Source organism: Scyliorhinus torazame, chromosome 26, assembly GCF_047496885.1.
Source record: "Scyliorhinus torazame isolate Kashiwa2021f chromosome 26, sScyTor2.1, whole genome shotgun sequence".
Lineage (NCBI taxonomy): Eukaryota > Metazoa > Chordata > Chondrichthyes > Carcharhiniformes > Scyliorhinidae > Scyliorhinus > Scyliorhinus torazame.
In genome coordinates this window covers 18,055,719-18,081,607 of record NC_092732.1, presented here as the reverse complement: position 1 = coordinate 18,081,607, position 25,889 = coordinate 18,055,719, and the positions used below count along the sequence as shown (strand labels likewise).

The 25,889-nt window shown below is 45.3% G+C and overlaps 1 protein-coding gene across 2 annotated transcripts in view; it reads right to left on the bottom strand.

The window, feature by feature from the left end:
• LOC140402907 (phospholipase A2 inhibitor and Ly6/PLAUR domain-containing protein-like) overlaps window positions 1–25,889 on the bottom strand; it is a 58,055-nt gene that overhangs the window by 13,609 nt on the left and 18,557 nt on the right. For both annotated transcript variants that reach the window (XM_072490543.1, XM_072490544.1), the window contains exons 3-5: window positions 17,595–17,732; window positions 16,607–16,750; window positions 4,339–4,479 (exon numbers count right to left, since the gene is read on the bottom strand). In XM_072490543.1, coding sequence (XP_072346644.1) covers window positions 4,339–4,479; window positions 16,607–16,750; window positions 17,595–17,732 — 423 coding nt within the window. The remainder of the gene's footprint in view (window positions 1–4,338; window positions 4,480–16,606; window positions 16,751–17,594; window positions 17,733–25,889) is intronic.

The following is a 25,889-nucleotide window of genomic DNA, read 5'->3' as shown; positions in this document are numbered from 1 at the left end:
AATTCAAGGCCTTCTAGTCTAGTAGCCTGTATCTCAGTATTCTCCTAGACAACATTGTCTTTTTCCTCTGTGAATACTGACGCAAAATATTCATTTAGCACCTCTCCTATCTCCTCGGACACCAAGCACAACTTCCCACTACTGTCTTTGACTGGCCCTACTCTTACCCTAGTCATTCTTTTATTCATGACACATCTATAGAGAGCTTCAGGGTTAACCTTGATCCTACCTGCCAAAGACTTCTCATGTCCCCTCCTGGCTCTTCTTAGCTCTCTCTTTAGGTCCTTTCTCGCTAACTTGTAACTCTCGAGCGCCCTAACTGAACCTTCATGTCTCATCTTTACATAAGTCTCCTTCTTCCTCTTAACAAGTGTTTCGGCTGCTTTAGTAAACCACGGTTCCCTCACTCCACCACTTCCTCCCTGCCTGACAGGTACATACTTATCAAGGACACGCAGTAGCTGATCCTTGAACAAGCTCCACATTTCCATTGTGCCCATCCCCTGCAGTTTTCCTCTCCATCCGATGTATCCTAAGTCTTGCCTCATCGCATCGTAATTGCCTTTCCCCCAGATATAACACTTTTCCTGCGGTATATACCTCTCCCTTTCCATCGCTAAAGTAAACGTAATCGAATTGTGGCCACTATCACCAAAGTGTTCACCTACCCCCAAATCTAACTCCTGTCCTGGTTCATTACCCAGTACCAAATCCAATATGGCCTCGCCTCTCGTTGGCCTATCTACATACTGTGTCAAGAAACCCTCCTGCACATCTCACGTAGTCGAACTGCAGAGTTTCCAGTCAATATTTGAAAAGTTAAAGCCCCCCACAACAACTACCCTGTTGCTTTCGCTCCAATCCAGAATCATCTTTGCAATCCTCTCCTCTACATCTCTGGAACCTTTCGTAGTCCTATAGAAAACCCCTAACGGGGTGACCTCTCCTTTCCTGTTTCTAACCTCAGCCCGTACTACCTCAGTAGACGAGTCCTCATCAAACTTCCTTTCTGCCACCGTAATACTGTATTTGACTAACAATGCCACCCTCCTCCTCTTTTACCACCTTCCCTGAGCTTACTGAAATATCTAAATCCCGGCACCTGGAACAACCATTCCTGCCCCTGCCCTATCCATGCCTCCGAAATGGCCACAACATCGAAGGTCCAGGTACCAACCCATGCCGCAAGTTCACCCACCTTATTCCGGGTGCTCCTGGCATTGAAGCAGACACATTTTAAACCACATTCCTGCCTGCCGGTACACTCCTGCAACTTTGAAACCCTACTCATGACCTCACTACTCACAACCTTCTGTATACTGGAGCTACAATTCAGGTTCCCAAGCCCCTGCTGAACTAGTTTAAACTCTCCCAAAGAGCATTAGCAAACCCCCCCCCCTCAGAATATTGGTACCCCTCTGGTCCAGGTGCAGACCATCCCGTTTGTAGAGGTCCCGCCGACCCCAGAATGAGCCCCAATTATCCAGATATCTGAAACCCTCCCTCCTGCACTATCCCTGTAGCCACGTGTTGAACTCCTCTCTCTCCCTACTCCCCGTCTCGCTATCACGTGGCACGGGTAACAACCCAGAGATAATAACTCTGTTTCTCCTGGATCTAAGATTCCACCCTAGCTCCCTGAATTCCTGCCTTACATCCCCATCCCTTTTCCTACCCATGTCCTTGGTACCTATGTGGACCACGGCTTGGGGCTGCTCCCCCTCCCCCTTAAGGATCCCTAAAACACGATCCTAGACACCATGCACCCTGGCACCTGGGAGGCAACACACCAACCGCGAGTCTCTCTCGTTCCCACAGAATCATCATAGATTGTCATAGATTTTACAGTGCAGAAGGAGGCCATTCGGCCCATCGAGTCTGCACCGGCTCTTGGAAAGAGCACCCTACCCAAGGTCAACACCTCCACCCTATCCCCATAACCCATAAACCCCACCCAACACTAAGGGCAATTTTGGACACTAAGGGCAATTTATCATGGCCAATCCACCTAACCTGCACATCTTTGGACTGTGGGAGGAAACCGGAGCACCCGGAGGAAACCCACGCACACACGGGGAGGATGTGCAGACTCCGCACAGACAGTGACCCAAGCCGGAATTGAACCTGGGACCCTGGAGCTGTGAAGCATTGTGCTATCCACAATGCTACCGTGCTGCCTCGTATCTCCTATCTATCCCCCGAACTATGGAGTCTCCAATACTCCAATGCTCTACTCCTCTCCCCCTTCCCTTCTGAGCAATAGGGACAGACTCTGTGCCAGAGACTTGTACCCCATGGCTTAACCCTGGTAAGTCCCCCCCCCCCCAACAGTATCCAAAGCGGTAAACTTGTTGGTCATGCAGTGTGTGAGGAAGATATTCGGCGGCTTTAAATGGATTATACACAGTGTAATGGTATTTCACATTAAGTTGACAGACGTCATATTGTGTGGCAACGTGTGTTATGTCTCGAATGGAATCATAAAATGGATTTTCAGATATTTTCTATTTTGGAGATTTGACTGAATTTGACTGATTATAATTTTTTCATTTTTTCACGAGACGTGGGCGTCACAATCTGTACCAGTATTTATTGTCGATCCCTAATTGCATTTAAGAGACGACCATATTGCTGTTGGTCTGGGGTGTCACATAATAATACGCTTTATTGTCACATGTAGACTTACATTAACTCTACAATTAATTTACTGCAAAAAGCCCCTAGAGTCCTGTCCGGGGACACAGAGGGAGAATTCAAAATGTCCAAATTACACAACCGCACGACTTTAGGGACTTGTGTGGGGAAACCGGAGCACCCGGAGGAAACCCACGCTGACACAGGGGGGAACGTGCAGACTCCGCAGAGAATGTGACCCAAGCCGGGAATCGACCCTGGAACCATGGTCCTGTGAAGCAGCAGTGCTAAGTACTGTGCTACCGTGCCGCCTAAGTAGTGGGTCTGGGACCAGATGTAGGTCAACCAGGTATGGACGCCAGATTTCCTTCCCTTTAGGACAGGAGTGAACCCGATGTTTTTTCAGGACAATCAACATCATTAGACTCATTAGACTTTTTAAATTCCCGATATTATTTGAAATCAAATTTCACCATCTGCAGTGGCGGAACTTGAACCTGGGTCTCGAATTTACAAGTCCTATCACAATACCACTATGGCACCACCACCCATTGCACAAGGCAACCAAAGAGTTGGGGCCCGGTGCAGCAAGTAATTGGAAACCTCATGTTCGTATTTATTTAAAGTTTATTGACAGAATCAAACGAGGAAATATTTTGCCGGTTGTGTACTGCATTTGTTAGAGAGGTCGGCAGGAAGGAACACAGTTTACAGATTCTCCCCGTATCTGCGTGGATTTCGCCCACACAACCCAAAGATGTGCAGTGTAGGTGGATAGGCCACGCTAAATTGCCCCTTAATTGGAAAAAATTAATTGTGTACTCTAAATTTATATTTAAAAAAAGGAATGAGCGCAGTTTCACTTCCATGTGCTTGCACTCAAGGCGGAAATGCTTCCTACATTCAGAGCGTAGCATGCATGTGCTAAATGTAAAGATTACAGGAAGGGGTGGAGCGGGGAGGCGGTGAGTAAATGTGTTCAATCTGTGGATCGCTATGATTTGGAACAAAGTGTGTCCAAGGACATTAGGAACAATATCAACAGGGGATCTGGATCAGCGCAGGCTTGGTGTGCAGAAGGGCCTGTTCCTGTGCTGTAATTTTTCCTTGTTCTCTTTGTTCTTTGCTCATATACAAAATAAATGTAAATGTTGAAGAGGTTGCATCTTAAAGATGGGTTTAAAAACTTCGATAGACAGGGAGCACTGAATTAGTGTAATTGGTTCTGGCGGCGATGGTCGAATTTCTGAAATCTTCCTGTGACTCCTCAGCTAAGTTCGAAAAAGATTGATTCAAAATAGTTGCGTGTAAAGGAATTTCAATAAATGTACACACCAAATAGCGCATTTTCTGACACTTAATTCAGCAACTCAAGGGTTGAACGTCTTTCCCCAGGTTTCCTGTGATACATAGGAAATTGTGACTGACGCGCTGAACTGCGACGGTGGCATCATTGGGAGCGGAACAGTGACGCAGTGGTTAGCACTGCTGCCGCATCCGACGTCCCAGCTTCGAGCCTGTCTCTGGGTCGCTTTCTGTGTGGAGTTTGCACATTCTCCCCGTGTTTGCGTGAGTTTCGCCCCCACATGCCAAAGATGTGCAGGTATTGGCCGCCCTAAATTGCCCCTTAATTGGAAAAAATGAAGTTGGCACTCTATTTTTTAAAAATAATGATACAAAAGACTGTGTCATCATTATACTTACCACTTCCAACATTGCACAGGTTATTCTTACAGCACTTGGGCTGTGCATTGAGATTTATGAGCAAGTCATTCAGATTGGTTGATCCATCGCAGACATTCTGAGTAACACATCCTCTCGCAAAAAACGTCGGTCCAATCGATGCTACAAATAGACAGAGAATAGTTTACCATTCAAAACAATTGATCCTTATAGAGGAACCATGTTATTACGCGAATACATAATGTTCTTGATGCTGTTTCTGCAATATTATATCCACGCAAGCGTTTGAGAATCACGTTTTGATGCGCGTTCTAGGTTTGCCATACATAATTTATCGTTTGCACTGGAGTGTGACGTCAGCTGCATTAGAATGCTAAAGCAGAAGTTTTGTAACTGAGGGGAATTCGGGGTTAATTCAGAGTTCACGTTTATCTAAATATTGTCTTTCTTTTATTTAATAAATTAATTTAAAAGTTCCTGTTTGATTTGAAAGCAGGTGAGTTTTAAACCAGCTTTAAGCAGAGTTCCCTTAGGTTTTGCTTGTCGATGCGACTTGTTAATCGAGAGCTGGATTAAATCCGTTTTCAGACATTATAAAACTGTGCCATCTTACAGTGCTGACTTTGTTTGCATTGGGGTGCTGACCTGGGGCTAGGTTTAGAGTGCTAAATTGGAAGTTTGTCATGACTGGAGAGCTCAAAGCCCTGATCTGCTCCTCCTGATCCATGTGAACATCTGGGGCCATGTCCAGGCCTTAGGGCCAGCAAGTGTGCAGGATGTGTGTCCAGGTGCAGCTCCTGATCTCGGGTTTCAGAGCTCGAACGGCGGCTGGGGACACTCTGGAGCATCCGCAAGTCTGAGAGTATCGTGGATAGAACCTTTAGAGAGATGGTAACACCGCAGCTGAAGGATATTGTGTAAGGAAAAGAAGGGATGATCACCAGGCAATGCAAAAGAGAAACAGGCAGGCCATTGGGGTCTCTTTGTTAAATCGGTATTCCACTTTCGAGGCCGATGAGGGTGGTTCCTCCAGGGAGTCCAGACAGAGCCGACCTTCTACCACCACTGTCAGCCTGTTTGGACAGGATGGGGAAAGAGAGGAAGAGCAATACAAAAGGATTCTGTAGTCAGGGGAAGAGTTCTACGCCATTTTGACCGTCAATGTGACTCCAGGACGGTGTATTGCCTCCCTGGCGCTTGGGTCCGGGACATCGGACGATGTGGGATGTGTGATGTGGGAGCTCAGGGACATGTCCACTGTCCTTGGCTCCTTCACGTGCAAGAAGTGTGCCCAGTTGCAGCTCCTGTTAGACCGGTTCTGGAGCTGCAGATGGACTCACTTTGGAGCGTCCGCGATGCTGAGGACGTCGTGGATAGCACGTTTAGCGAGTTGGTCACACCGCAGATGAACGGTACTGAGGGAGATAGAAAATGGGTGACTAAAAGACAGAGCAAGAGTAGGACGGCAGTGCAGGTGTCCCCTGCGGTCATCTCCCTGCAAAACAGATATACCGCTTTGGATACTGTTGAGGGAGATGTCTCACCAGGGGAAGGCAGCAGAAGCCAGGTACATGGCACCGTGGCTGGCTCTGCTGCGCAGAAGGGCAGGAAGAAGAATGGCAGGGCTATAGTGATAGGGGACTCAATCGTAATGGGAATAGATAGGCGGTTCTGCGGACGCAATCGAGACTCCAGGGTTGTATGTTGCCTCCTGGTGCAAGGGATAAGGATGTCTCGGAGCGGCTGCAGGACATACTGAAGGGGGAGGGTGAACAGCCAGCTGTCGTGGTGCGTATAGGCACCAACAATATAGGTAAAAAACGGGACGAGGTCCTACAACCTGAATTCAGATGGTTAGGAGTTAAACAAAAAAGTAGGACCTCAGAGGTCGTAATCTCAGGATTGCTACCAGTGCCACGAGCTAGTCTGAGTAGGAATGTCAGGATAGATAGGATGAATGCGTGGCTCGAGAGATGGTGCAAGAGGGAGGGATTCAAAATCCTGAGGCATTGGAACCGGTTCTGGGGGACGTGGGACCAGTACCAACCGGCCGGTCTGCACCTAGGCAGGACTGGAACCGATGTCCTGGCCGGGGGGGGGGGTTGCTAGAGCTGTTGTGGAGAGCTTAAACTAATGTGGCAGGGGGATGGAACCGATGCAGGAAGATGGAAGGTAGTAAAACAGGGACAGAAACAAAAGGCAGTAAGGGGGAGAGTGTAAGGCAGAGAAGCCATAGTCAAAAATCAAAAAGGGCGACAGTACAATGTACAGTGACTGAGGGGAGCTCAGTGAATAGGACCAGGAATACCAAAAGGAATAAAATTGGAAGTAAAAACATTAATGGTAAGCAACGCGGCAGGTTGTTACATGAAGATATGGGTTCAACGACAAGGACAATTATGAGAAAAGTTAAGAAGTAAATATTATTTAGGAGAGGTTACTGATCGAGGTGTGAAGATTCAGGACAGAGGTAAAAAAAAAAACGTAAGTGTACTTTACCTGAATGCCCGTAGTATTCGTAATAAGGTAAAAGAGTTGATTGCGCAAATCATCGTGAATGACTATGATTTAGTGGCCATTACTGAAACATGGTTAAAGGATGGTCACGACTGGGAGTTAAATGTCCGAAGGTATCAAACTATTCCGACGCACAGAGTGGACGGTAAGGGAGGTAGCTTAGCTCTGTTAATTAACGATAACATCCTGGCAATAGTAAGGGATGAATGACATCGGTGCTATGGACGATAAGGTTGAAGCCATTTGGGTGGAAATCAGGAGTAGTAAGGCGAAAAAACCACTGATAGCAGAAAGCGGGTAATTATAGGCCAGTGAGCTTAACTTCGGTAGTTTGGAAGATGGTGGAATCTATCAACAAAGAAGAAATAGCGAGGCACCTGGATGGAAATTGTCCCATTGGGCAGACGCAGCATTGGTTCATAAAGGGCAGGTCGTGCCTAACTAATTTAGTGGAATTTTTTGAGGACATTACCAGTGAGGTAGATAACGGGGAGCCAATGGATGTGGTATATCTGGATTTCAAGAAAGCCTTTGACAAGGTGCCACACAAAAGTCTGTTAAAGATGCATGGCATTAAGGGGAAAGTAGTAGCATGGAAAGAGGATTGGTTAATTAATAGAAAGCAAAGAGTGGGGATTAATGGGTGTTTCTCTGGTTGGCAATCAGTAGCTCGTGATGTCCCTTAGGGATCAGTGTTGGGCCCACAATTGTTCACAATTTATATAGATGATTTGGAGTTGGGGAACAAGGGCAATGTGTCCAAGTTTGCAGACGACACTAAGATGAGTGGTAAAGCAAAATGTGCAGAGGATAATGGAAGTCTGCAGAAGGTTTTGGAAAGGCTAAGTGAATGGGCTAGGCACTGACAGATAGAATACAATGTTGACAAGTGTGAGGTTATCCATTTTGGTAGGAATAACAGCAAAAGGGATTACTATTTAAATGATAAAATATTAAAACATGCTGATGTGCAGAGAGACCTGGGTGTGCTAGTGTATGAGTCGCAAAACGTTGGTGTACAGGTGCAACAGGTGATTAAGAAGGCAAATGGAATGTTGTCCTTCATTGCTAGTTTAAGACCAGGGAGGTTATGCTGCAATTGTATAAGGTGTTAGTAAGGCCACACCTGGAGTATTGTGTTCAGTTTTGGTCTCCTTACTTGAGAAAGGACGTACTGGCACTGGAGGTTGTGCAGAGGAGATTCACTAAGTTAATCCCAGAGCTAAAGGGTTTGGATTACGAGGGGAGATTGAGCAGACTGGGACTGTACTCGTTGGAATTTAGAAGGATGAGGAGGGATCTTATAGAAACATATAAGATTATGAAGGGAATATATAGGATAGATGCGGGCAGGTTGTTTCCACTGGCGTGTGAAAGCAGAACTGGGGGCATAGCCTCAAAATAAGGGGAAGGAGATTCAGAACTGAGTTTAGAAGGAACTTCTTCACCCAAACAGTTGTGAATCTATGAAATTCCTTGCCCAGTGAAGCAGTAGAGCTTCCTTCATTAAATGTTTTTAAGATAAAGATAGATTGTTTTTTGAAGAATAAAGGGATTAAGGGTTATGGTGTTTGGGAAGAAAGTGGAGCTGAGTACACAAAAGATCAGTCATGATCTCATTCAATGGTGGAGCAGGCTCGAGGGGCCAGATGGCCTACTCCTGCTCCTAGTTCTTATGTGCTTATGTTCTTATCACTGAACGGCTGCAGGGCAGACAGGCCGGGGAAGGTTAGAATGCAGAGGTCATGGTACATGATGGTACCAATAGCAAAGGTAGACAGAGCGATGATATCAAGTATTCACGGAGCAACGCAATATGCGAAAAAGCAGGACCTTCCGGTTGGAATATCCTTGTCACGTGATGTGTCACGTGAATAAATAGATAAGTTGCAAAAAATGGATTGGGATTTCGTAGGCTCGGATTTTTTTGTTTGCAAACAGGATCTGTCCGAGATAGATTGGAAATAATCGCTTGTGGGAAATCAACAACAGAGAAAGAAATGGGATGGTAGATGTCGAACGTGTTACACCATGAATATAGGAAGGAACAAGAAGCTCAGAGAACCATGGATGACCAGAGACATTCATCATACTATGAGAAAGAAAACAGAGGCTTGCAGCAAGTACAGTGGTAGCGAATCAAGGCATTAGTGGAAAACAGAAACTGCAGGCTAGATCTGTACTAAGAACGTAGGAGAGCAAAGTGGCGACATGAGAAAACTCTGGCTGGTAAAAGTAGGTAAAATCCCAAAATATTTAAACAATATTTGATAAATATCAATGGGAAGTGGATAGCGAGGGAAGGAGTAGAGCCCATTAGGGAGCAAGGTGGAAATATGTGGATGCAGCCAGAGGACATTGATTAGGTGATGAACGAATGCGAGAATGAGGAGGTAAGTATGAAACTCAGAGAGGGAGAATGTGCTATTCTTGAACAAATTGTCATTTGGAGTGTGAAGGTATTGGAGTTGCTGGCAGGCTTAAAATGGGCTGGAGGAATTGTGTCCCAGGATGCTGTAGAAGGCGACAGAGGAAATTCCAGGGCCTCTGACCCAAAAGTTTAATTAATCTCTATCCATAGCGACAATGCCAGAGAACTGGAGAACAGCTAATGTGGTCCCACTATTTATGAAAACTTGTAGAGATAAGCCAGGGAACTGGAGACCAATGAGGCTCATGTCAGCGGTGAGGGAACTATTGGAGAACATTCGCAAAGAAGGAACTCATCTCCACTTGGAGAGGCAAGGTTTGGTTAGGAATAGTCAGCATTACTATGTCAGAGGGAGGTATTGCCTAACAAATTTGATACATGTTTTGGACTTGTGACTAGGTGTGTACAAAGAACAAAGGTTCCAGTGCGGATTTTCTTAGAAAGGTTCACTCGTCAAAATCTAAATAAGAATATACATAGCTGGGACATGTGACATCCCTCTGGGAAATGTATAAAAGGCGAACACACACCTCTGTGTAAAAATCAAGATGGCGCCAGAGCGAGGCGACTCTCTGCGAGCTCACCCTAACAGATCCTCTTTTTATTTATCTTATACTCGTTCCAACCTTTTAATATTTAATTCTGAGACTAACATTATTACTAACCTCGCTCTTTTATCTTTCCTTTCAGGCTTGTACATCCTCCGAGGCCCGTAGAGACCTTTTGACCCGAGCCAACCTGACCTCCAGGACCTGGAAGCTGATCGGGCCCAAACAGGAACTGAAACCACGACCTCGATTTGGACTCGACCCGGAAGTCGGCACTCCCAAATGGGCCTAACAACCGACGCCAGCCCCCGGATCGCCGATGGAAATCGTGGCCTGCTTGGCACAATTGCGCGGCACAGAGTAGGCCTTGAAGACGCTCCGCAGAGAGATTCGAGACAGCGAGATGAATAGTGAGGGAGACGTTAGCGAGTGCGAGAAAGTTAATAAGCAACTTAGAGAGCAGTTACCTGCGAAGGACAAGGAGATGGCGGATGTCAAACGGGCACACCAATTTTGTATCGCTCACCAAAGCAGCTTTCAGTCCCAGTACGATAAAGCCTAATAAGACATGCAACGCGCGATGTTGGTAAGAGAAGAAACAGAAGTTCAAGTCGAGCAATTAAAGAAGCAATGTCAGGGTTTAAAAGCAGCCTTGCGAGCACTCCACAGTTCCACCACTGAACAAAGGCAGAGTTCGGTGGACCACGCCAAATGCCGAAAGCAAATTGCAGACATGCATCCCTGCTCTCAGTACAAAATGGTTTCGAAGATACATTCGGACCCCAGCTAGATCAGAAAAATAGCCCCGAATGGAGTTAAATGAAACTGCCCATGGCTATGTGCATGGAACGTGTACTCCAGACAAAACCCTGAAAAGGAAAGCACCCCCACTCCCGACTGCATAGGTAGTGCACAATCCCATGAATCCTGTCACTGCACAGTGCAGGGCCACGACAAACGGAGACCCCGATTTTCTGTGCACTACCCCATTAACCGTCACCCAATTAAGGGACGCGTGTGACAAAATCATACAGTTTCAACCCACATCGGACCCACACCATTATTTTGCGAAAGTTAAACAACAGGCGACCATGTACGGCCTGGACGAAAGAGAGCAAGTTATGCTCACAGTTTTGAGCCTCGACCCCTCAGTCGTGGCAGCCCTTCCCGACCCACAAAATGTAGGAGGAGGCACCCTCCAAGAAATGCATGCAGCGATCCTAGATGTGATCGGCTACAATAAGGGAGATCCCCTAAAAGTACTCAGTAGGTGCAGACAAAAAAGACCGAGCACCCAACAGCGTTTGCTGGATGCCTTTGGACCCACTTTACAGCAGTATTTGGAAAGTCAGTCCGCGCCCATTTGACCCCAGAAAATATGGCCAAATGGACTCGCATCGTAGTCTCCCACGCGACCGAAGCAGGACAGAGACAGAGAGCTTGCACCAATTATCACCCCTCAGACGACACACATGATGAGAAATGGGTATTAAAGGGATTACCCCGAACTTGGGAACAATCCCTTCAGGGAAGGTCAGAACAAGGAAAAGTAGAGGAAGAGCAGGCAGATGCTAACATGCATCCAGTCAGGACACATCAAAACCCCGCATGGGTAAACGAGGGAAGAAACAGCCCACAGCAGCCTAAATCACAAGAATGCGATAATTGTGGAGTTAGGACATTACGCCCCAGAATTCCAAGCCCCCCCCCCCTCCCCCGAAACAGCAACGGAATCAACCCAACACCCCACCCAGGGAACATTACCCAAGGGAGCAATACACCAGAGCGCCTGCTCCACTTTACGTGTCCCAGGTGTCATGTTACAACTGTGGGCAGTCAGGACACTTCGCCTGATATGGCAGGAGACCCCACCACCAGCTAGACTAGCCCCCAGATATGAAAGAGAACACCACCCACAGCAGCTACAAGGTCCCAGCTGCCCCGTGCACACTGTGAGTGCTTACCCGCCACTTGTCATGGCAGGGACACCTCATTAATGCCACTTCATTTTAGTTTCTCTACTTCTCCACCTCTTCTTCGGTCACACTACACCGAATCCATATGCTAGTTACGCCCAGGCTAAATGTCATTTACAGTGTCCTTCTTTCTGACGGAGCCTGCCCGCTTTCTTGTTTCAGCTTGTTCTTTTAAATGTTGAATGCTTGTATGTTGTTCGTCTCACGATACAGTTTATTATGGCCCCTCGCCAAATCTTGATACTGTCATAACTACTCTTCTGATTCGACGGCAATCATAAGAACCAGTTTATCCACGGTGAACACAAATTCTTTCCTTTCTTGTTCGGTCACCCAGGCAGTGGAGTAATGGCACTTGTCCCCGCCCTGCCTGAGGAACCCCATCTGCTCAGTTAAGCTCGGGCACTGCACCTACGGCACTGGTCACCGCCCTACTCCGGTATTACACCCATTCTTGCCCCGCCGCGGCCCACACGCACCCCGTTCGGCGTTTTTGGTTCGAAACTCTTTTACTGTTTCTTAGTTTGTGGTTTATAGAATGCTCTTTGCCACAAGTTGTTTTTGCTTTCCGGCGACGCATCGGTCCCTATCCCCACATGCTATTTACACCCTCAAACACTTGGATGAAACAATTGGCTGCTGAACGGAGACATTGTCCGCCCACTCAGCCCATCGACCACACAGGCTGCGAGATTGCCCGCAGGTGACAGTATTTTCTTTTTCGAATGTCTTATCCCCAAAAATATTTGGTTTACCAAAAAATGACGGAGTCACATATGGGGACAAATCTAATGGGCAATTGATGATAAAAGGCGAGGCAGACAGACATACGAGATCTTAAACAAGGCAATAACAGATATTATGCTTGTGTCCACATGAAATCAAAAACACCAGAAGACAGAGGAAGACCAAGAGAAAAACGAAGACGACATCATGACCTACATTTGGATCAACGTGCGATCACTACATGCGCGCACAGAAGCGACAACCCTGACCCCCTACCCCACAGGCCGTGAATGTTTCCCATCACAGCCACACACCACACCCAGAGACAGCCACTGACCCACCAACCTGGTGCGACAACCTTACAAAATGTTATTCCCTTTCATACATCGTAGAAGCCCTATTAGTGATAGCAATACTCTGTACTGTCATCCAGACACTGAGACGTCGAAAATGGAGAAGGAAAGCCTCCCGCACTCCGGTATACACACTTTGACCCCCTATTTTCGGACTCCAGGCAACCCCCAACTCTCTCTAAATGAATAAAGTGCATCGATTACTTTTTTGTTTTGTTCTATTAAAAACAGGATGTGAATTTTCTGTACTTGACCGCCAAGATACAGAGAAATATAATGCTGCTATTGTATAATGTTATACTGTTTGTAAATTCTTTTTATTGTCTAAACAGTCTGAAAGATCGTTTAGAGAAAGACAGTTAGAGGTTCCCGTGTTTAAAAGGGAAAGAAATGTAATGCATGCTTGAATGTTATAGTGCCCCTTAGGATTTTATAATGATAAGCTATAAATTAAAGCAATTTAGATAAAGGTTCGAATCCATAGAACAGAGTAGGATAGAACCTGTCCTTGATTGCGTGTGCTCGACTTAGGCAGAGAACAAAGAAGTTTCAGTAATGTGATACTTCATACTTCGCATTGAGGATCATACGGAGAGCGTGTGGCCATCTGGGATGGCCACTTTCAGCATATAAAATGGACACTCGCAGAGCATACAGGGAAAAATGGACAATGCAAAGTAAACAAGCAGGCACAGAGCCTGATTGTTCATTTAAAAGGCAGACTGCAGACAGAATCGAAACTCTTGGCCGATTTGCACATTGATGGTCCATCTCCAATGAACACAGACTAGTGCTTAGGTAGCCGATACCATCCCAGACATTCCGGCGCCACTACCGCAGCAAGAAGAAACAAACAAAGCAAGGCCAACGGCCACTTTGGACACGCCCAGCCATCAAGGCACCCGCCCCTTTATTGGCTCAGATCGATGCCAGCGATCCAGAAGCGGCCCAATTAATTGAGGCCAAGGTTACGGCCCGCGTAAAAGCGCGTGAAGGCCCCCGAAGATAAGAAGGAACCCCGCCATGTGTTCAGCCTCTTGGAATTGGCTCTCAACCGGAGAGACCCTTCCACCTGCATCACCAGAAGCAAGTAAGTGCAAGTTCAACGCTCGCTACCAGACGGACTACCTTAGCTGTACTCCTGCTACCTCTTCGGACCCAACAGCCTCAGATCCGAACAACGGCCATTGTTCCTCTGACCCAGGTGGGCACCCGAAGTTAAGTACAGATGTTAGTGATAGACATAGTTTAGCCTGTAGTGTTATTGTGCACGGGAAAATCATACTGTGTGTAAATAAAGTATCATTGACTTTGAACTAACTAACTGGTGTATTGGCTCTTTGATCGATATTCGCTTGAACCTTGTGGCGGTATCAAAAGATCCCTGGCGACTCTGGAAGCATATTCATAATTAAGAATAAGAAAGGCGACCTTATTAATCGCCATATTTATAGCCACCAAAAGAGAGCAACAGTATTCAATACCAGTATTAGTATTGCAGAACATCAGATAGGCGGCAATTCCTTTCGTCCTGTATAGAAGTGCGGGCGACGTGCGCCAGGCCAACATGTTTTGCCCATCACTAATTGCCCTGGAACTGAATAACGTGCCCATGGCCTCAGTCGCATATCGGACAAAGGACGACCAACTTCCTTGCGATAAGCGTAGTAGAGGAACTAGTGGGTTTTAACAACAATCAATAATGGTGTATTGGCCATAATTGCACATTTAAGTTCAGTTCATATTTTCGTTTTGAATTGAATTGAAATTACCCACCTTGAATTCCCAAGCATGTCCCCCAACGTTCTGATGGGTCTTGAGATCACGAGTGCAGTAACAATGCCTAATGATCAAGCCCTCTCCATTTTTTGTGAAATGGTGTAGAAATTGTGCTCACCTAATGTTATCTTCCATTACATTTACTTCGTTGCCATATCCATCGGAATTTCAAACAAGTCGCCCAGAAATATAGATGAAAGTTCAATCAAAAAGCAGGAGAGCTTTGAGGAGGCCAACAGTTTGTGAATCTAAAGACCCCTATCACGGCTACTGAGCGTTGCAGCGGATTTGATGAAGATAAATATAAGCAAGAATAGATGGGAATTTACCCGAGTGTCTCACGCATTTGCAGCGAGACAGGTTTACTGGCACAATTAATGATCAATGGAGTTTGTAAGAACATCCGCACTGGAAAAGGACTTCAATGTGACCAATAATATTTGTATTAAATAATTTACGGGATATCGATGACCCTTTCGGCAAGCAACATTTCTTGTACATCACTAACTGTCCTTACAATTGAGACGATGCGCTGCATTCTTGAACCACTAAACTCCCTGTACGTCAACAGGTAAGAAAGGTGTTTCAGGATTCTGAACCAGTGGCAGTGAAGTTTGCCATCCTGGAGGGAACATGCATCTGGCAATGTTCCTCTTTTTCTGCTTTCGGCGTTCATCTTGATGTTGAAGAGTGTCGGATTGGATGATGAGGTCAAAGTAGACATGGTGAGTTCTTACATTTCATTGTGTAGATGGTACTTAATGCGGCCTTCTCCTCTTAATCGAGGGCGTGGATGTTTTTTTAGAGAGGTATCAACAATTAATTATATATTTAATTCCTGATCTTATTTATAATTTGAATTCAAATGACCGATCTGGGATTCGAAGCCAGACAAGTCAAACGGGCTGATTTTCGCTGAATGGTGTGGAGGGAACTGAGGGCTGTTGCATCTCCAATTATCCAGGTAAGTGGAACAGACTCCACACCACGACTTGTGGATGTTTGTAGGCTTTGGGGAGTTCGGAGAGCGGTGACTCGCCACAGAGTTCTTACCCTCTGTCCTGCTCCTGTTTCCATAACACACCAGGATAGTTAGTGTTTCACAGGGAGAGGCTCGCTACAAAATAGAAGCGCATCACTGATAGTGAAAAATATGAAGAAAAAAGGAAGGAGCAATATTTTACCCGTTGCTCAGAAAGTAAAATCAGTATGCCCATTTGTCCCCTGCCTGTTATTGGTGCTGAATCAATCACAAATATATATATAAGGGTATGTTGAGACATCGAAGAAGGGCCTGTTTGACACTATACAGATTGTGGGTACATGTTGCTGCATTCAGGCTCATGGCCGGCCTGTAGAAGAACGGATCTTAGAATCGGAGAATATCTACAGTGCAGATGGAGCCATTCGGTCCACCGAGTATTAATCGACCCTCTGCAACTGCATCCGGCCAAGGAGCATTCTCCGACTCTATCCCCGCCACCCTATCTAACCTATACATCCATGAAAACGAAGGGACAATTTCACACGGCCAATCCATATAGAGTATTCGAACATTTTCGACTATGTGGGAAACCAGAGCACGTGGGGGAAACCCCTGTAGACACGGGGAGAAAGTACAAACTGCAGATAGTTACCCGACGCTGAAATTGAACCTGGGTCTCTGGTGCTGTAGGGCAGCAGTGCTAACCGTGGCACTGAGACGTGGGACAAATTAAACGGCTCTTTCACCGTGACCATCAAATAGACCCGTCAAGTACAGTCCTCCCGTTCTCTTTCAGTCTGTGACTCTCTGACCCTGAAGAGAACCCCAGTGAAATTTAGTGGGTGACGGAGAAATATCATGATTCATTTTGATTTTATTTCTGTTATTTCGGAAAATGGTTGGCAGAGATTAATTTATATGGGAAAGACAGGAACACAGAGGATCAGCTCATGGAAAATAAAATATAAACATACCCAAACTTTGAGTGCCTGATCCATAGAAACAACGATCCTCTTGGCCCACGCATTTCACAGGCGTTTGGTGACTCGTGCAGGAATCAGAAGTGTTGGCGTAACATCCGAAGCATTCCAGTCCATTCTGGGTCCGATTGGCAGAATCTGAAAGTCGAAATAAAGTGAAGGAATCTTCCGTGGGAAATCATCAGTGTCATAAGTAACTCTTTGCGGAAACAGAACAATTGGTGTTAAAGGTGTTAGGTCAACACTCTGGGGCTAATTCTTTCTTGGACGCTATAATCAGTCGTTGGTGTTGGTCCCTGCCCAGTATCAGTTTTCAGTGTAGCTCATTGGAATACTCATTTCCCTGGGGTGGAATGCTGGCCTTGGAGATAAAACTGGCACCAGCTGTTTAACACACATGACAGAACAACACAGCAGAATCAAAGATCAATGATGGAATCGCAAGGCCGACATTCTAATCGGTGCTTCTTTATTTGCCAATTTAAGGGCTCACACTATTACCTCAAGTGTTAAGGAGTTATTCGATGGGAATCTCAGGCTGAACTCAATGGTATGTGGTCAGCTGATGTCATGCGCAGCTCTGTATAGTTTGGTTGGTAAATCTATGTCATGGTGGTCGATACGTATGGAATAGAAATATTGGCAATGATATTGTGTCTGAAGTAACGGAATTACAACAGTGACTTTCTTTTGAAATAACCCTTTCATCATCATATTCTGATGTCTTGAAATCCATATAAACAATTCTAGACCCCATATTCGCAAATCACTTAAAAGGCTATTCTGGCATGAGACCACAAGGCGGATCAAATAAATAGGTCAGAAGTGGTGAGGGGGTAGAAAAGCGCGACCATAGTCAGAATGCTAGCATCTGAAAAATGCCACAATGAGAGAACGATCAAATGCGGCCTTGAGCAGCAAATCCATCCTGTCAGAAAAGGCAATTGACTCCCGGTGAGAAAAGAACTTTCTGAAACATTACCTGGTGCACTCTGCGTATTGCAAGAGTCAACACTACATGATTTGACGCCCTTCCAGCCAAAAACGTGGCCACTCGTGAACGATACTGCTTGAGTGGTCCGCGCACATCCTTGTTCAATGAACATGTCAATGCTTTCTCCTGTAAATAAACATAGACAGGAGTGAAACTGACAATATGTTTGCTTTTTTGGACTTCTTTCGATATGACTGCAATGGCAGTGATCTTGGAGCTGCAACGTTCCAGCGCCAGGAGAAACCAGGAGAATTTTGTTTTCATGTCCGTTACCATCAAAACCACAAGGTATGCCCTGCTCCGTACTTACACAATATAAGCCGAGGAAGCCTGAAGTTAATCTACTTTCAAATTTCACGAAAAGTAATGATATATTTAGAATAGTTGCAGCACTTTTTCAAACCCTTCCAAATGTTCAAAATCTATTTACACTTTTATGAGTTTTGAAAACTTTGTAACGATCTGACTCATCTGTATCAACACATCCTAGCTACTGTCACTGGCCCCCTCCCCGAAACCCTAAATAGACACGCGCGCACGCATAAATACACTTAATCTCCCCACTCCTCCTATTCCCGTTGATCTTCAATTCTTCACTAAATTCGATCGGCCTTTGTCCTCACCGTTGACCCTTCAATATCAAGGCAATCTCGATTTCTCTCGTTCGCACTGCTCAGTAGGCTTTCCTGGCTCTGCTTCACCTGTACCCAGGATACCGGAGATCTGGTGGTGTCACTATGATATCCATAACTTCAGCAAATTGGCACATCACAGCAGATATAATTTCTACCAGTGAGCCTGCATCTGGTCTCTGAACAAGCTTAGTATCATGACCTTGTGTTTTCCTTTCTCCAGGACATTGTTTATATTCAAATAGTGATATTATGCCCTCTGGAATCGGTCGATTAAGTTTCCTCCACAAGACATCCGCGATATCGAGACGACACTATTAGTTTTCTGAAATTATTTTTTCACAACTCACATTTACTTCTTTGAACGTTGTTCTGCCCCCTCATCGTCTTGAACATCACTATCAAATGTCCGTATTTGCCTCTCTCTGAAGCAAACAGTCCGAACCTCTCAAATCTATCCTCCGAACTGATGTTCCTCACACTTGGACTCGTTCTTGTTCGACTCTTCTGCAATCTCTCAAGTACGATCACAGGCTTGCTATTATTTGGCGCTAGAACTTTAAATACTATTCCAGCTGTGATATAACTAGAGCTGTACATAAAGTCAAGATAACCTCTTTGCTCTAGTACTGTGTTCCCCGACCAATAATACATCTGCTTCATTAAATCATCATTACACCTGCCTTGCCACGTTCAATCATTTATACACACATTCACCCAAGTCACTATGCTCCTCCACATTCTTACAATGTGGCCATATTTTCTATTATCTCTCAATATTCTTCCAACTAAAATGCAACAACTCAGCTTTTCCCATATTAATCTTCAGATGCCACGATCTAGTCATTGCCCCTTTGAAGTTCTATTCTGCCCTCTACACATTCTGCAATCGTCCCAAGTCACTTGTCATACCGAAGTTTTCGCTGCATCAACGTATTGATAATTTATATTAATATTTCTTCCCAATCAGGGTGGCACGGTGACGCAGTGGTTAGCACTGCAGTCTCATGGCGCTGAGGATCCGGGTTCTATCCCGGCCCCAGGTGACTGTCTTGGTGGAGGTTGCACATTCTCTCCGTCTCTGTGTGGGACTTCCCTAAGTCCCACGCGGCTGGTTTAGCGCAGTGACCCGAACAGCTGACTTGTAATGCAGAACAAGGCTAGCAGCGCGCGTTGAATTCCTCTACCGGCCTCCCCGAACAGGCGCGGGAATATGGCGACTAAGGGCTTTTCACAGTAACTTCATTGAAGCCTACTTCTGACAGTGAGCGATTACTATATTATTACAAATATGTCCAGGTAGCTGGATTGGCCAAACTAAATTTCCCCTTATAGAAAGAAACAAAATCTCTCCCATTCAGCTCTGCTTCGACCATGTGCTGTACACAGACACTGAAGAAAATCCAGCTGGTGGTGCAACGAGTGCTGTGGAGATTTACCCTTGCAGCTTGGTAACATTGGCGGGGGGGGGGGGGGGGTGGGGAGAGAGAGGCGGGGGCGGGAGATTTGAATAACGGAACGAAAGAAGCAAGGAACTAGGAGCTTTGCGAACACGGGAACCGATTTATTGATGCAGGACAGCTTCCGGAGAGAGAAAGAAACGGATGGACCGATGCGGGCGGTGGATGGATTGGGGTTGGGCGACAGGGTAGAGTACTGGTAAGCAACTGGGGCCACGGGAACCAAATATTATTTTGGAACCATTTCTTTTTTAGACAGGCAGATCGCGAATTGTGATAGTCTGTGAAATTGTGGCTGTTGTTTCCATCCATCACCAATAGATTAAGATTCAATTAATTGAGTCCTTCTTCGATGACTTCCGTCTGCAATTTTCAACTGTCACTTCAACTTTGCGTCAAATGTGCACAATTCACGGACAAATTGTCCCTGCCGCATTTAGCATTAGAAACGTGGAACACCTTCATGGGCTTCCATGATACACCTTAAAGACAGTGCAAATTCCTATGTGGTTTAATATGGCAGTTAGGGAGAGTGTTAATTACAAATTAACATCGCGAAGAGCAACAGTTGACTTCAGAATTCGGAGTACTTTGAAACGAAACGGGCACTAATAATTGTGAAATTCTAGACAAATGTGATACGTTTAAATTAGACAGGAATATCATAACAGATTTGAAGGTTTTGTGAAATTAAAAGGAGCGTATCCACAGTAAGTGGGGCCGATGCTAAAGTTAGCATTCCAGAATTGGTGAAATTGCGGAGCCGAAGGAAAACTAACTGCATACATCTTTACTCACTCACTGATGTTGCCAGGAGGGGAACACCTCTAATAGATCTTTACCTTAATGATGCCATGCTCTCGGTCTTGGGCGTGTGGTAGGATATATTTAAGCAGTACGCCAGAGGGCAAAGGTTCACCATCTAGAGATATGAAGCCTGTTGCTTCCCACCGAGGGAGGACATCTGTGAGGCTGTTGCACATATACATACTTACCTAATAGATCTCTGCTGAGGTTGGTAAAGCTAGGTGGAAACGTCCAACGTAAGCCACAGCAGCCAGGTGAGCTGCTTGTGCGCTCATAGCGCTGGGCATTGGAAATGCTAATTTATGTATGAAATTGCCTTTTGATTCTTCAACATGAATGTCACATTCTGTTTTACGGACGCCATATTCCACCATAGAACATTCTACAAAAAACACATTAGCGGGTTTGGGCGTCCGTCCGACCAACATCTTTCACGTCCTCTGCTGTATGGTTGTTTGTTTTAGTGCATGTTTGGTGTGGGTTTTTTGCCTTTCCAACTCTTCTATTTTATGTTGGCACAAAGGCTCCTTTGCGGTCAGAATTTGCCACTCGTTAGGCTCCCCACTATAAATCAAACTGTATGCTAGCGGGTGGGTGTTTTGGTTCTTTCTGTAGCTATGCCCCATCCCTGGAGCATCAGGGTCCAGCAGGCATGCGATGATAGCTCACTGTGCCGTCTTTTCTTTTTCCATCCAATAACAATTGGAGAGGGGTGTGTTCTGTTAGAATGGAAAACGGATTCAATCTAATATGTATAATAAGTGCTCCACGGCATAAAATACTGCGAGTAAATGTTTTTCACAGACTGCAAGGCCTTGTTCCAGAGGAGAGGAGTTAGTAACCTGGATGCATAGGAAATAGATATTATCTTTCCGTTTCCCAGTAAGACTACTGAAATAGTGTTTTCTGTGGCTGCAGCTTCGTGCATACAAGGTAGTTCAGGGTCAGAGACCTGCAGGTCTTAACTACAGCTTGCTGAAGCTCGAGTATGGCTTGAGTATGATGTTCTTTCCATTCCCAGGGTACGTTTTCCTTTGATAGGTTTGATAGGGGAGCAGAGTTTAGAGCAAGTCCGCCAATATGCTTTCTACAAGAGCTTACCAGATTTGAAAATAATCTGAGTGATTTCATATTAATTGGGAATAGCAATGTGGCAATGCATTTATTTCACCTTCTTCTATTTTTCGGTTTCCATATGTAATTATTGGTCCCAGGAAGATGACCTGAGATTTTATAATCTGGGCCGACTTGGGGTTCACTTTTCATCCCAATTTGTTTAAAAGATTCAATAATGCACTACGCAATTGCAAATGCTCATCCCTAGTTTCTGTCTGCAGAAAGAAATCAGCTCCATACTCTACGAAGCATTCTGGCTTTGGGAACCTGGTTAGGCCTTGCGCCAACTTTCGTAAAATATTGAGGGTGAACAGTGGAATCCTTGAGGTCAGCATGTCCAAGTGTACTTTTGATCTAGGAATGTAACGGTGAATTTATACTGACACTGCCGATTCAGTGGAATAAACCAGAATACATTACTGAAATCCAAAACTGTCAAGTATCTTGACTTAGGGATCTGTTTCATCATTACTTCGGGGCTAAATGCAACCGTTGACGCGTTAAAACGGGTTAACTTTTTAAGGTCTCGAAAGTACAAAGATAAACTCAAGACTCTCGCTTCGTGACAACCAAATTCGTCAGTATTTGTGGTGTCTATCGTTTGTAAGACCCCTTGATGAATCAAACATGCAATTACTGTTGCAATTTCCTGTTTAACTGGCATCTCAAAACGATATTGCTTTTGTGGTTAATGATCTGAACCTTCGCTCAAATTCCCGCCTTCCATTCTCCCGCAATCATGCTTTCTCGAGACGAAGATTTTTATATTTCCCTCTATCAGTTTCTGAATGTCTTTTTGATCTGACATATCATGGATATTAAGCAATAATTGCATAACTGTGAAAGCTCTTTCTCTGTATTCCCAGTCAGATATTTTGTTTGGGGCCCTCTTCCGAATCTCCCATGTACCATACACAGCAATTCAGAGAGTAAAATGAAAAAAAAACACATTTCTTCATAATATCTGAGCCTAATATGTGTTCTACCATGGGGGTTAATTGAGTTAAGATAGCGGGATGACAACATATCATCTGTCGTAATCTAAATTATCATCCTTGAGCTTCGAATCCTTTCTGGGAGCCGCCGGTGCAGCCACGTCCAGAGGGGCCAGGCTAAAGTCACCGCAGTACAGAGGTGCCATTGGCAGACTATTTCTTGACGGCACCACAGGGGATATTCTGGCCTTCCGTTCTGTGGCCTTTATGGTGGATTGTTGCTAGGGGACCAGAAGTATATGATTGGTCACTGGGACGAGCTTCCGTATGACACAGAGGTCATTGGAATCCTCCTCGTGTTGTCCAGAGTTCTGCCTGTCTCTGCCATTGCGTTGTTACATGGGTCCGCGGGGGGTTCATTTTGTTATCCGGCTCTTCCTGTACATCGTCCCTCATTTCTCCAAATGGTGCCTTGATTCAGGGGGGGGGGAGCGTGTTGTCCAGTTGGTTTTCCGAGATCCTGTTTAAAATCCCTAGTTCCAAGCCCAACTTATTGTCCTAAGCATCCAGGTTTAATTATACGTTGAATCAGCGGGGTAAAAACGTTCAATCAAATGTCTTGATCCTTCTGAAGAATGGGTTGCTACGTTCCTTGCCCACTGACGGAGACACCCATCTAAATTGTGTCTGACTACATTTAGGACGTGACGGCATTAAAATGAACCCACGACCTATTTGAAAGCACTCTACGGTGTGCTGCGTTTCTTTGTCTACACTTGTTTAAACGGGACCACACCTATCGCTTCCCACATCTTGGAGGAGAGCTGCTCCCATGTCATCAAAGGTACAACCCCCCCCCCCCCCCCCCCCCCCGCCTCCCCCTGATTCTGAGGGTCGGGTAATGCTTAGAGAACTGTTGACTCTAAACACATTAACAGCGATTGATTTTCTTCATTGTCAGCTAATCCATGCAATATTCTTTGCTGGATGATAGTTTGAAACAATTCTTATGCATGGTTTTTAGGGCTACATTATGATCTTTTGCTAGCTGTTCCTTTAACTGGTGTGCTGTATACGGTGTGTTTAGAACGTTGGGTCCACCCACAATCTAGGCATTTGTTCTTTGCAGTACTATCACAGGGTAGTAACAGAGAAGCAGTAACAGGGTAGTTGTTATGGGGGACTTTAACTTTTCATATATTGACTGGAAACGCTATAGTTCGAGTACTTTACATGGGTCCGTTTTTATCCAATGTGTGCAGGAGGGTTTCCTGACACAGTATGTAGATTGGCCAACGAGAGGCGAAGCCATCTTGTATTTGGTACTGTATAATGAACCAGGGCAGGTGCTAGATTTGGAGGTAGGTGAGCACTTTGGTGATAGTGACCACAATTCGATTACGTTTACTTTAGTGATGGAAAGGGATAGGTTATACAGCAGGGCAAGAGTTATATCTGGGGAAAGGCAATTATGATGCGATGAGGCAGGACTTAGGATGCATCGGATGGAGAGAAAAACTGCAGGGGATGGGCACAATTGAAATGTGGAGCTTGTTCAAGGAACAGAAACTGCGTGTCCTTGATAACTATGTACCTGTCATGCAGGGAGGAAGTGGTCGAGCGAGGGAACCGTGGTTTACTAAAGCAGTTGGAACACTTGTCGAGGAAGAATGAGGCTGTACAGATGAGACGTGGATGTTCAGTTAGGGCTCTCGAGAGTTACAAGTTAGCTAGGAAGGACCTAAAGAGACAGCTAAGAAGAGCCAGGAGGGTCCACGAGAAGTCTTTGGAAGGTAGGATCAAGGATAACCCTAAATATTTCAATAGATATGTCAGGAATAAAATAATTACTAGGGTAAGAGTAGGGTCAGTCAAGGACAGTAGTGGGAAGTTGTGCGTGGAGTCCGAGGAGATAGGAGAGGTGCGAAATGAATATCTGTCGTCAGTATTCACACAGGAAAAAGACAATGTTGTCGAGGAGAATACTGAGATACAGGCTACTAGGCTAGAAGGGCGTGAGGTTCATAAGGAGGAGGTTTTAGCTATTCTGGGAAGTGTGAACATAGATACGTCCCCTGGGCCGGATGGGATTTATCCTAGGATTCTCTGGGAAGCAAGGGAGGGGATTGCTGAGCTTTGTCTTTGATCTTTAAGTCATCTTTGTCTCCAGTAATAGTGCCAGAAGACTGGAGGATAGCAAATGTTGTCCCCTTGTTCAAGAAGGGGAGTAGAGACAACCCCGGTAATTATAGACCAGTGAGCCTTTCTTCTGTTGTGGGCAAAATCTTCGAAAGTTTAATAAGAGATCGTATGTATAATATTCTGGAAAGGAATAACTTGATTAGAGATAGTCAACACGGTTTTGTGAAGGGTAGGTCGTGCCTCACAAACGTTATTGAGTTCTTTCAGAAGGTGACCAAGCAGGTGGATGAGGGTAAAGCAGTTGGTGTTGTGTATATGGATTTCAGTAAAGCGTTTGATAAGGTTCATCACGGTAGGCTATTGCAGACAATACGGAGGCCTGGTATTCAGGGTGATTTAGCAGTTTGGATCAGAAATTGGCTAGCTGGAAGATGACAAAGGGTGGTGGTTGATGGGAAATGTTCAGACTGGAGTCCAGTGACTCGTGGTGTACCACAAGGTTCTGTTTTGGGGCCACTGCTGTTTGTCATTTTTATAAATGACCTGAGTAAATTTGCAGATGACACTAACGTCGGTGGAGTTGTGGACAGTGCGGAAGGATGTTACAAGTTACAGAGGGACATAAAGAAGCTGCAGAGTTGGGCGGAGAGGTGGCAAATGGAGTTTAATGCAGAAAAGTGTGAGGTGATTCATTTTGGAAGGAAAAGAAGGAAAACAGAGTGCTTGGCTAATGGTAAGATTCTTGGTAGTGTGGATGAGCAGAGAGATGTCGGTGTCCACGTACGTAGATCCCTGAAAATTGCCACCCAGGTTCAGAGGGTTGTTAAGACGGTGTATTAGTTTTTATTGGTAGAGGGATTGAGTTTCGGAGCCATGAGGTCATGTTGCAGCTGTACAAAACTATGGTGCGGCCGCATTTGGAGTATTGCGTGCAATTCTGGTCGCCGCATTAAAGGAAGGATGTGGAAGCATTGGAAAGGGTGCAGAGATTTACCAGAATGTTGCCTGGTATGGAGGGTAGATTTTATGAGGTAAGGCTGAGGGACTTGGGGCTGTTTTCGTTAGTGAGAAGAAGGTTTAGAGGTGACATAATTGAGGCAGACAAGATGATCAGGGGTTTAGATAGGGTGGACAGTGAGAGCCTTTTTCCTCGGATGGTGATGTCTATCACGAGGGGACATAGCTTTAAAT